Source organism: Heptranchias perlo, chromosome 23 (genome assembly GCF_035084215.1).
Source record: "Heptranchias perlo isolate sHepPer1 chromosome 23, sHepPer1.hap1, whole genome shotgun sequence".
NCBI classification, from domain to species: domain Eukaryota; kingdom Metazoa; phylum Chordata; class Chondrichthyes; order Hexanchiformes; family Hexanchidae; genus Heptranchias; species Heptranchias perlo.
In genome coordinates, this window is record NC_090347.1 from 11886388 (window position 1) to 11899502 (window position 13115).

Below are 13115 nucleotides of genomic sequence, written 5' to 3' on the forward strand. Positions count from 1 at the left end.
CAGCAAGGATGGGAGTGTTGGGTGATCGAGACTTGGTGCGGGATAGGATACGGGCAGCAGAGTTTTAGATGAGCTGAAGTTTATGGGAGGCCTGCCAGGAGAGCATTGGAATAGTCGATTTTGGCGTGGTTGAGGAGTTGGACAATGTTTTGGATGCAGTCTTTGTGATATACAGTAAGCGGGGTCGGACACAGAGGTGGCAAACATGCTGGTTCAGCCTGAGACAATGGTTGGGTAGGGGCATGGAACTGAGGATGCAAAGTTTGTAGCAGGGGCCGATGGCAATGGCTTTGATCTTCCCATTGCTTAACTGGAGGATATTGCAGCTCATCCAAGACTGGATATTGGACAAGCAGAGGCAGAGGAGGGGTTGGGAGAGGATTTGCAGAGGTAGAGCTGGGTATTGTCAACATACATGTGGAAGCTGACCTCATGTCTGCAGATGACCTTGCCACGGGGCAGCACGTAGATGAGGAAAGGGAGGGGTCCCAGGTGGGGGCTCCGGGGGTAATGATTCAGGGGCTGGAAGAGAAGCCACTGCTAGAAATGCTTTGGCTATGATTGGATAAGTAAGAGTGGAACGAAGTGAGGGCGATCCCATTAAGCTGTACAATGGAGGAAAGGCATTGGAGAAGAATGGTGTGGTCAATCATGTCAACGGCTGGGGAGAGGTCAAGGAGGATGAAGAGGAATAATGCATCATGGTCACAGTCACAGATGGTGTCATTTGTGACTTTGGTTAGGGCCGTTGCAATGCTGTGACAGGGATGGAAACACTTGTTGTTAGAGTTGAGGGTGGAAAGGCCAGGGAAGAGGGGTTTAAGGAAGTGGAGAAAAGAAGCCAGGAATTATTTTTGTTCTCCTCAATGACCCTGGAGTAGTGTGCGGGTTTTGGCAGAGGAGAGTGTGATCCACTAGCTCTTTATGTGGCCAAGCCAGAACTGGTGATGGATGACTAAACTGCTTGTGCGCTAGATATGCTCAAGTATGCACTCCTTGGACTTGAGGGAGTGCAGATGGGGGCCATGCCAAGGGGATCAACCATGATGGGAGACATTTTACTGGAGATATGGGCATCAAAGGTGCCATTGAAGGAGTAGTTAAACTGGTCAACAGCTGCAAAAATATTTTAGCGATGGAGGGCCCAAGACTAGGCAGTTGGGATTTAGCAGGGATATGTGATTTGGGAGAGTGTTTCTTCCAGGGCAGACGCAGAAGCAAGTGGGTTTGGAACAGGGTAGGGGGAGGTGGGTGGTGAGGGATAATAGGAAGTGGTCCGAGATGGCCTTGTCTGTGATAGAGATGATGGGAGTAGAGAAGCCAGGGGGAATGGCAAAGTCAAAGGGGTGGCCATGAATATAGGAAGTTTTTGGCTAATATTATACTGAAAGAGGGGAGGAGAACCTTGGAGTATTTATTTGCATCAGTTACAAGTTCCACTTTGCATGCATTCCATTAACCATCTCTATTTGGAAACCTAAATCCCAAGAGTGTGTGACATATGGGGTACAAACAACTGTGTGGTTCTATGAATCATAAATTCTCTCAATTTTAAAGGTTAAAGCACAATTGCCATCCACATAGTGAAATCAATACTTCACTTCCAAGGTATGAGAAACAAGATAGAAAACAAATGTTATAGTAATTTTCTGAGAAGATGAAATTCAAAATATTTTGGAAGAAGCTTAGGACAAGGTCTAAGACAATCCTATCCTCATACAGATAAGGTTGATTGACCACTCATTTATTAACCCTCACTGGAAGCCGAAAAATTTTGTCACATAATAATGGAACTCAGATTAGTTGAGAAACTTTCTAAAATCCTGACAGAAATAGCTGGCTCTGGTTGATATATTCAGGAGCTCCTTAATAACCAGAGATATACGTGTGGATTAAACAAAAAAAATCATGACTTTGGTATTCAAAAATTAGAGACAAGTTAAACTAACACTAGTAGTGCACAAAATGCTTGAGAACATGTTATGAGATGCGAAAGACTACAATGGCCACAAGGAACAGTCAGATTTAGAAGCAATAGATTATGTCTCAAATCTACTAGAATTATTTGAGTAGGAAACTAAATTATTGGATGAGATCTAGCCAGTGGGTATAATTTACTTTAAGGTTTCTTTAAGGTTTTGACAAAATTAGTCCTACTTGCTGTTCCTCTTCCTTATGGTCTCACTGTGTTTATTTCAAGACTCATTGCCCAGTTTACTAGACTGATTCATTTTTTCCCAGGAGCTCAAAATTATGGAACTGTTTTATCTCTCAGTCTATCCTTCGTCCTACAATCTTCAGGTTTTTAATATATAAGCTTAGCATCATTTTTTCACTAATTTCTGATTTACCTGATTTTTTTTCAACCCTTCTCTCACTCACTCACTTTAGTTTCTCAATTAAAAGAGGTGCTGGACTGAAAATTGAATAAAAGCAGGAGATAGTAAATAGAAAAAGTTGTAGCTGGAAGACAATTAGTAGTGGAGTTGCATGAGGATTTTTTTCTAGGCACACTGCTGTTCACACTATTCATAAATAATCTAAATTTAATAACATGTGGCTCAATAATGAGTATGTGTGGGACTGGTTCAGATTCATTTGAATGTTATCACTCAAGCAAACAGTTTAAGGCATGTAAGATTAACTTTAATGTGGGTGAAGTTAAGACAATGGGCTTTGGAGCAGAAATGATTAAATGTAGTTAGTTAATTGGTTAGGTAGATTAAACTGGTTCCTGAAACAGTAGCAGAGCAGGGTTGACTCATCTGAGTCACAAGCAGTAGAAATACAGGGGCCTTTGAGTGCAACTGGCACTGAGTGCAGTGGGCACAGAGTGAACATCTTGAGAGTTTGGTACGTGTGGAAGTTCGGTGAAGTGGGAGAAGGAGGTGCTGCTTTGCCTTGCTTTTTCTAACTTTTTCCGCAGAGCGGGGGCGGACCTGAGCAGCAGAAGACCGAGAACGGGGATAAAGCAGCAGTAAACCTGCAACAAGAGAAAACTGCAGTGTGACGTCACAGGTGAGGCAGGTAAGTGATTGGTAGTGATTGTGGGCTAAGTTTTAAGTTAACATATAGCATATAACTAAATTTTAAAAATTAAACTTAATTTAATTAATCTAATTAAACGAGGTAAATAATTTGATTAACAATAAATTGATTAATTAAATAAACAAAATAATGGGAGAACAGGAGGTGTGTTGCTGCTGCAAGATGTGGGAGCTTGTGCACATTTTTGTCCAGGGCGACTACATCTGCAGTAAGTGTCCGCAGCTCGAGGAACTTCAGCTTCGAGTTGAGGAGCTGGAGTCCGAGCTGCGGACATTACGAGACATCAGGGAGGGAGAAAGCTACCTGGGCCTTTTGCTTCCGGAGGCAGCCACAACCCTTAGATTAAATACTTCAGAATTGACACGTGGTCAAGGACAGGAGGGTGTGACTGCGAGTGAGGCAGGTACGGGATCCAGGAGGTAGTTTTGCAGGAGCCTCAGTCCCTGCGCTTGTCCAATAGATTTGAGGTTCTTGCAACCCTCGTGGACAAGTGCGGGGACTGCGGGGAGGACGAGAAACTGACCACAGCACCATGGTACAGGAAGCCGTTCAAGTGGGGGGAGTGAAAAGGAAGGTGGTTGTAGTAGGCGACAATATAGTTGGGGGGATAGACACTGTTCACTGCAGCCAGGAGCATGAGTCCCGAAGGTTATGTTGCCGACCCGGTGCCAGGGTTAAGGACATCGCCTCCGGGCTGGAGAAGAACTTGGAATGGGAGGGGGAGGATCCAGTTGCCGTGGTCCACATAGGTACCAACGACATAGGTAGGACTAAGAAAAAGGTTCTGCTGAGAGAGTTTGAGCAGCTAGGGACTAAATTAAAAAGCAGAACCACAAAGGTAATAATCTCTGGATTATTACCTGAGCCACGAGCAAATTGGCATAGGGTCAATAGGATCAGGGAGATGAATGCGTGGCTCAAAGATTGGTGTGGGATAAGTGGGTTTTGATTCGTGGGGCACTGGCACCATTACTGGGGAAAGAGAGTGTTGTTCCGTTGGGACGGACTACACCTGAACCATGCTGGGACTAGAGTTCTAGTGAATCGAATAACTAGGGAGGTAGACGGGGCTTTAAACTAAATAAGGGGGGGGGTGGGTACCGGTGGAGAGAAATCTAGAATGCTAAAGAGAAAAGACAAAGAAGCAGTGCAGGAAAGTGATTGGGGTAAGGATATCCATGTTGTGTCAGGAAGGGACAGAGCATACAAACAAAAGACAACAAATAGGGTCCGAGTAAGAAAAAATGGTAATAAGCCAAATAGGGCCATGGTACAAAAAAATGTTAAGATGTCTAAAAATGTTAAAAAGACAAATCTAAAGGCATTGTATCTGTTTGCATGAAGCATTCGCAATAAGGTAGACGAATTAACAGCGCAAATAGATGTAAACGGATACGATATAATTGTCATTACAGAGACATGGCTGCAGGGTGACCAAGGCTGGGAGCTGAATATCCAAGGGTATTCGATATTTAGGAAGGACAGGCAAAAAGGAAAAGGAGGTGGGGTAGCATTGTTAGTAAAGGATGAAATCAGAGCAATAGTGAGAAAGGATATTGGCTCAGCAAATCAAGATGTAGAATCAGACTGGGTGGAGCTAAGAAGCACAAAGGGGCAGAAAACACTGTGGGAGTTGTCTATAGGCCTCCAAACAGTAGTGGTAATGTAGAGGAAGGGATCAAACAGGAAATTAGAGATGCATGTAATAAGGGTACTACAGTAATTATGGATGACTTTAATCTACATATAGACTGGCCAAACCAAATTAGCAATAATACTGTGGAGGATGAATTCCTGCAGTGTGTGCAAGATGGTTTTTTAGACCAGTATGTTGAGGAGCCAACCAGAGAACAGGCTATCCTAGATTGGGTGTTGTGCAATGAGAAGGGGTTAATTAATAATCTTGTGCGGGGTCCTTTAGGGAAAAGTGACCATAACATGATAGAATTCTTCATTAAGATGGAAAGTGAAGTAGTTCAATCCGAAACTAGGGTCCTAAATCTAAACAAAGGAAACTATGAAGGTATGAGGAGTGAGCTGGCTATGATAGATTGAGAAGCTTCATTTAAAGGTATGACAGTGGAAAGGCAATGGCTAACATTTAAGGAATGAATGCATGAACTGCAACAATTATACATTCCTTTCTGGCACAAAAACACAAAAGGAAATGCGGCCCAACCATGACGAACAAAACAAATTAAGGATAGTATTAGATCCAAAGAGGAGTCATATAAAGTTGCCAGAAAAAGTAGCAAGCCTGAGGATTGGGAGCAGTTTAGAATTCAGCAAAAAAGGAACCAAGAGATTGATTAAGAGGGGAAAAATAGAGTATGAGAGTTAACTTGCAAGGAACATACAAGTGGACTGTAAAACCTTCTATAAATATGTAAAAAGAAATAGATTAGTGAAGACAAATGTAGGTCCCTTCCAGTCAGAAACTAGAGAATTTATAATGGGGAACAGGGAAATGGCAGAGCAATTAAACAAATACTTTGGTTCTGTCTTCACAGAAGAGGGCACAAATAACTTCCCAGAAATGCAAGAAAACCAAGGGACTAGTGAGAAGGAAGAATTAAAGGAAATTAGTATAAGTAAAAAAAAAGTGCTGGAGAAATTAATGGGACTGAAAGCCGATAAATCCCCAGGGCCTGATAAACTGCATCCCAGAGTACTAAAAGTGGTAGTCATGGAAATAGTGGATGCATTAGTTCTCATCTTCCAAAATTCTATAGATTATGGAACAGGGTGGCAAATGTAACCCCACTATTTAAAAAAGGAGGGAGAGAGAAAGCAGGGAACTACAGAACGGTTAGCCTAACATCAGTAGTAGGGAAAATGCTAGAGTCTATTGTAAAGGATGTGATAACAGGACACTTAGAAAATATCAACGGGATTAGACAAAGTCAACATGGATTTATAACAGGGATATCATGTTTGACAAAACTGCTGCAGTTTTTTGAGAATGTAACTGGTAGAATAGATAAGGGAGAACCAGTGGATGTAGTTTAATTGGATTTTCAGAAGGCCTTTGATAAAGTCCCACATAAGACGTTAGTGTGCAAAATTAAAGAACATGAGATTGGAGGTAATATACTGGCATAGATTGAAAATTGGTCAATAGACAGGAAACAGAGAGTAGGAATAAATGGGTCTTTTTCGGGGTGGCAGGCAGTGACTAGTGGGGTACCGCAAGGATCAGTGCTTGGGCCCCAGCTATTCACAATATATATATCAATGATTTGGATGAGGGAACCAAATGTAATATTTCCAAGTTTGCTGATGACACAAAACTAGGTGGGATCGTAAGTTGTGAGGTGGATGCAAAGAGGCTTCAAGGCGATTTAGACAAGTTGAGTGAGTGGGCAAATACATGGCAGATGCAGTATAATGTGGATAAATGTGAGGTTATCCACTTCGGAAGGAAAAACAGAAAGGCAGAGTATTATTTAAATGGTGATAGATTGGGGAATGTTGATGTACAAAGGGACCTGGGTGTCCTTGTAGACCAGTCACTGAAAGCAAACATGCAGGTGCAGCAAGCAGTTAGGAAGGCAAATGATATGTTGGCCTTCATTGCAAGAGGATTTGAGTATAGGAGCAAGGATGTCTTACTGCACTTATACAGGGCCTTGGTGAGACCACACCTGGAGTATTGTGTGCAGTTTTGGTCTCCTTACCTAAGAAAGGATATATTTGCCATAGAGGGAGTGCAGCAAAGGTTCACCAGACTAATCCCTGGGATGGCAGGACTGTCATATGAGGAGAGATTGGGTCGACTCAGCCTGTATTCACTCAAGTTTAGAAGAATGAGAGGGGAATTCATTGAAACATATAAAAATCTTACAGGGCTAGACAGACTGGATGCAGGGAGGATGTTTTCCCTGGCTGTGAGGTCCAGCTCGAGGGGTCACCATCTCAGGATACAGGGTAGGACATTTAGGACTGAGATGAGGAGAAATTTCTTCACTCAGAGGGTGGTGAACCTGTGGAATTCTCTACCACAGAAGGCTGTGGGGGCCAAGTCACTGAATATATTTAAGAAGGAGCTAGATAGATTTCTAGACACAAAAGACATTAAGTGGTATGGGGAGAGAGCGGGAATATGGTATTGAGATAGAGGATCAGCCATGATCATTTTGAATGGCAGAGCAGGCTCGAAGGGCCGAATGGCCTACTCCTGCTCCTATTTTCTATGTTTCTATGTATACAGAGTGATAGTATATCCAATTAGACAGAAAAGAAATTTGGTTGTGATTAGTGATCATTTTGACTGTTTGCCTTATATTATTGACATCATTTGTGCTGTTGATTCCCAATCTCTCATATCCTGCACCTTATACTAATTTATTGATCCTCTTCTCAATATCAAGTTTGGAATTACCACAAGGAAGGAGTCCCTAAGTGTTCTCTCTTTAATATTCCTGGTCTCAGATGCACAAATCTATACTTATGGGGGTAGTCTCTGGTTGCAAATGGGTTGGAATTGGGATTTTAAAAAGGTACTGTCTCAGATCATTGCCTGGGAAAACTGGTCTCTTAGGATTAGATTTGCTAAACTAAACCATGTTAGGAATAACTAGAAATTCATGCCAGTAAACGTGCTTACACATGGGAATTCTGCATGCAGGGACCAGAAAATTCCTTTATTCGCTCACTTCTGCTCACTCTGCACTTTAAATCTCTGAGCAAGTTGCAGTGCACAGCAGGGTGCAAGAGTTTCATTACCAATTAAAATCTGCTTATAAATATTGGTTAATGGGGGGAAGCCTGTAAATGTCCTTTTTTCATGCACCAGTGCAGTGCACTAATGTTGTCTGTTTCAAATGGGCAGCTAGCTTCTCACTTGTCAGGATCTGATCTCTTAAATCTGAACTGTTCATTTTTATTGTTGCCACACAGTTGAAAGGTATGGAATTTGCTTTCAGTGCTCCCCTCTTACTGGTCTTAATGGAAGAGGATAAAGGAAAAACAAAGACCAGATGCCAAGTATATCAGATTGCACCAAAGATGGACTGACAGCATCACTGTCTTGCCACCTACTGTATCTACAGATTTGGGCACAGCTACCTCGCAATGTTGGAGGAGAACTGCTTCTACAGGCTCAGGTTCAGCAGGTAAACAGTTACTGGGGCTGTGCCATCTGCTTCAAGAAGACATGCAACCAACCTCCACCATAAGGACAACACTCCCAGTGATAATTAAGGTAATCAAGGCTCTTAACTTTTATGATTCTGGCCCCTTCAAAGCTAGCATGCCCTGCAGTTCCATCCTTGCTGCACCTACAGTGTTGAAAACCTTTTGGATAACTCTAGTTTCATAGGAACCTTTTTGCCTACTCTTTTTACATGCCTGAGATATATTTCGATTGCCATGCACATTTGACTATTTTTCTTTTGTTTCTTGTGATTCTTTTTATCAAATTTTACCCTGTTCAAACTTTCCCAACAAATGGAGACCAAAATTCCATGGCAAATATAACATGCAGTAGGAGACAAGCAACATAAGCAGCGGCCACGGCTTTCTGCAATGGTTCTTTTTCTACAATGCTTAAAGTTCTTGGCCGAGCTGGAAATTGGCACCATACTTCAGTTCATGGTTTATCTGCATTTGTTTTGATACCAAAAGGTATATGAAGCATGGAGCTTCTCTTTTGTTAACTCAGAGGAAGTGTAACTTTTGACAGAATCAAAAAGGTAAACTTAAAACAGCATCAATGACAATACTAGCAATAACAAGAGACTATTACCCAAAATTTGAGAGGCTCTTCTAGTGTGTAGGGCCTTGCTGTGGACGAGTGTGGTTTGGGATTTCAGACCTAGTTGCTGAGCACAGCAGACAAAAATGTTGGATACAGGAAGGCCATTCTGAAGAAGGAGTTAATGTTAATTAAATCCCATGCCAAAATTCACTATTTGGGCAAGCTCATTCCTCTCACTCACTTTGCATATATAAAATGGTTGCATTACTAATTCACTGGCCTGGGATGCTGAAATTGGATTCTTAAAGCTAAGTTACCATTTCCAAAGTTTATTTGAAAATTGTGCATTTTTGGACGAATCATTGATTCTGCATTCTGCATGAGCAATCCTTTGCTTCTCTTCACTACCTCCATCCATCCATCTACGCCTTCACTCAAAGGACATTTCTGCTTCAAAGAGTTCCTCACCCCTCTTTGCTACAGCTCCTTGCTTGTGGAGATTTTTGGCCATATTTTGGATTCACTGCAGTTATTGGAATTTTTTTCACTCGAATGTCTTCCCCTACATTCAGCCTTAATCTGGGAAAGCATTCTATTTCAAGGCAATTACAGAGCTCGGGCATGAATTCGGTGGAGCGGCCATGCCGCCCACCTAAAGCCAGTGCCAGAAGAGCCCGAACCATTTTTATGTTCGGGCCTCATTTGAATGAAGCCTTGGGGTGGAACTGATCTCAGAGGGGTGCAAGCACCGATCAGCAGAGGGCCGCAGTATAAGAAAAAATATGAAAGAGGTTTTGCGTCCTTTTGTGGCACAGCACACAGTCTGCCTATCTGTACTTCAAAATTGAATCAGGGTCCTACAACGGTGTAAAACCATGATTTTGCATGTTTAAACAGCCTCCAGCCCAAAACAAGTGGATGTGCTGTGTGCTCATTTACAGGTCAGTCTGAAAATTGGATCGGGCACGCCTTGGGCACCTAAAGGATGGCCGAGGATGCCCCCCCCAAACCCACAATTTTCCTCTGCCAACAACCTGTTTTTCAAATGAGAAATGCGTGAGCAGCAATTGAAAATTATCCCCCTAGGATATGAAAGCTGCATAATGGGCTTCCCAATGCGAATCGCACTTCACATGACATATAAGCTAAAGGAATAGGAGCAACAGGAGGATGTAAGAGAAGCCAGATTAATCAGGCAGCACCAGATAAGAGCTATCTGGTAATCAAAAGGGATATGCAGTTATCTTCAACATTACTTAAATAATTGAAGTAACAAATATTCAGTGTGATTGCAAGCTTTTAGAATATTGGCTCTTCTAAACAAAGCATGACTATTTTAATATTTTCAACCATGCAAACTACATACTTTAAAGTCAACATCAATGGCCTCAAAACGCTTGGAATCCTCAGGAAGCTGGGTACGGATGTCTTCAGAGCCTATAAAAATGCTCTCAAGGTGAACCCAAGTTCTCTGTACCTCAAACCAAATAGCAATGACAGAGTCTGCAGTGGACAACTTATTCTGCCAGCTGGAGACCTGTTTGAGGAAATACGCAATATATTTAGAAGAAATCAGGTTCTGTAACTGTACTTGATTATCCTCCAATGTTTCTACCAGTTCATCACTTCCTTTCAGTAACATAATTCTTGTCCTGCTGTGAGGTTCATGTTCAAATTCCATGATACTCCAAATGTTATCCAGCTGAGTCAACACCTGTAAAATGCAGAATTCACCTTTTATTTTTTACAATTCAATCAACCGAACCTTTTTATTTGCATTTTTGATGTTCAATTTTACTTCAAATACACACAAATAATAACTTCAGTAGGTATAGGCTAAGCATTAGAATGGTAATAAGATAAGTGAGGGTGTCCCTGTCTCCTTCCTCATTTTCTATCTGTGCCCATGGTGGGGCTTGCACCAGGACCTTCTACAGGCCAGAAGGGATCCGGGATCACTCCACAGACAGATGGAGGCTGTTCTATAGCAACCTCCGGAGAATTCAAATGCAGGAGATAGACTGCCATGGGGTCCTGCTGAAAGAGATGTGAAATTTTGTTCTAACAAGTCTTGGCGGCCGGCCACAGCCTCAAGTAGCTTTTCAGCTGCTAGTAAAGTGGTAATTTAAAAAAAAAACTTTTGCTGTTTCCTCCAGGTCCCCCTCTGCTGACCTTTGGACATTAGGGCCTCGTAATTGGATCGGAACCCGGATCAAACAATTTTTGAGGAAGAGTTCCCTTTAGGCAATATTTAAAGTTGAGGATAGATTTTACAAATCTGCACTCCTGGGTGCAAAACGTCTCGTGTTGGGTACACATTTCAAGAATTCAGTGGCAGCGGTTAGCAGATCCTGTAGGATTTTCCATCTCGAGTGCAAATTCCTAAAATCTATCTTTTACTGTGTGACTAGTATGACCATTGAAATTTGAAAGTTCAAAGTATTCAAAAGTTTATCTAATTCCTCTTTTTCAAACTAACTAACGAATCCAATACCTTCTCCATTCCAGACTCTTTCACAGATTTATCTACAATATTGCGTACTTCATCTTCAAAGTTGTGCAATTGCAGTCTGAGTAAGTCTGCAAGAGTCGTTTCTTCTGACATCACAAAATTGACCTGGAAGAACAATGAAAGAAAATTAACTATTGACTTGCTACTTTCTCTACATATTTTAAGTCAATTTTCTCTCCCTTTTTTTAAATCAATTCCTCTCCATTCCTCAAATCGTTGACTCCATTGAAATACTCTTCCAGCTTCAGGTACCCTCTGGTACCTCACCCAAATGGTCATTCTTCACATGTAAGCATAAACAGTGAAGCATAGACAGGCTATCGGCTCATAGGAGAGATCACAGCTGACCCTGATCCTGTCCTTCCAACACACTTTTTCCATCAGGCTCACTGGACATAAAATAGGAGTGGAACCCTGGTGGAATTTTTTCTCCTTAGCCCAGGCCACTGAGGATATATTACCACAGTTGCATACTGATACATCAGCTGAGATCATCTAACTTAACATAGCTTGGGAATTAAACTTGGAACCTTCTAGTCTGAATGGCTTAGCTAGATACGAATGGCCCCAAAATTTCTGGGTCTGGACAGGACATAAGTCACATTTATATGCAGGACATAGGCAGGAATACTACTTTCTAAAGGCTTCAGATATTTATTAGAATAAGGTAATCGAACCCAAATGGAATACTTGCACTAGCTGGAATGGCTCAAATGGGAGCCGAACAGTTTAAAAAAAAACAAAGATTTTGGCCCCAAGAATTTTCAGACCACTACCTTTACCAACTGAGCCATCATAGAAGCCGCTATACTAAAGTCCTGAAATTATGTATGGGATATTAACATACAAAAACATAATACGTTTATCTGAAATTCCTCTCTCTATAATTGTAACTAATTAAAACAGGCTAATAAATAAGGGAGAAGGGAGAGGGGAGAGGGAAATTTTAAACAAATACATTCAAATGTTCAGACATTATTGTCCCACAGTGTAATTTCAGGGCCTAATTGTTTAGCAATCAAGACACTTTTTAAAATTTCCAAGTTAGAATGGTCTTTGAAGGCATCAAAATTACATTCTATAAAAGGACAACACAAAACTTGTATATATTACAATCTGGGTTTGCTTATTTCTGAAAGTTCTGGTACCATCTATCTTTGTAAATTATTTTCTTCAATTTTGAGTATTTAAACGGTTTAAGCACCCTCCAATAAAGAGAGATAAAGGAAGGGTTAACAGAGCAATTCAGCAACTAAAATTTTGAACTTTCCACAAGAGATGGCACATGGTAAATTCATTTATGTTTTAATCTGATAAATTGTCAATTAGGGCAGGTTGATAGTATTTTAAAATGTTATAGATTGTGGAGTGACAATTCACACTGGAGTGTTGTTGTCTGAACAAGTAAAATAACATGTGACTAGGAGTCAAAAAACAAAATAAGCAGATATTAGAAATCTGAAACAAAAATAGAATTTTTTTAATAAACACTTAGTAAGTCACACAGCATCTGCAAAGAAAAGAAAAATGTTAACGTTAAGGATTATACTTGAAACTTTAAAATTTTTCCTTTCCTAATATATGCTGCCAGACTTGCTCAGTGTTTCTGGCATTTTCTGTGGATGTGACGAGGGGTGTATTGCAAGGTTACAGTACAGTTGAAGGACTAAGAAGATTCAAAATTAGTCTACATACAGTTGTTCTGTTTGGAACAAGTTACAGAAGAGATTAAAACAAGCACTGAATGATAGCAACATGTGAAAGGAAAGCATAATGTGAAAAGGAAGTTAGTTGCAGTATGTTATTTATTTCTATTAGCTGGTGTGACAACAGGCTGTACCCAACTGTAGCAAGGAC

General features: G+C 41.1%; 1 protein-coding gene across 1 annotated transcript in view; it reads right to left on the bottom strand.

The window, feature by feature from the left end:
- Positions 1 to 13115, bottom strand: part of LOC137341448 (dynein axonemal heavy chain 17-like) — a 574489-nt gene that overhangs the window by 308583 nt on the left and 252791 nt on the right. Inside the window, exons 26-27 of the mRNA XM_068004561.1 lie at positions 11241 to 11363; positions 10113 to 10460 (exon numbers count right to left, since the gene is read on the bottom strand). Coding sequence (XP_067860662.1) covers positions 10113 to 10460; positions 11241 to 11363 — 471 coding nt within the window. The remainder of the gene's footprint in view (positions 1 to 10112; positions 10461 to 11240; positions 11364 to 13115) is intronic.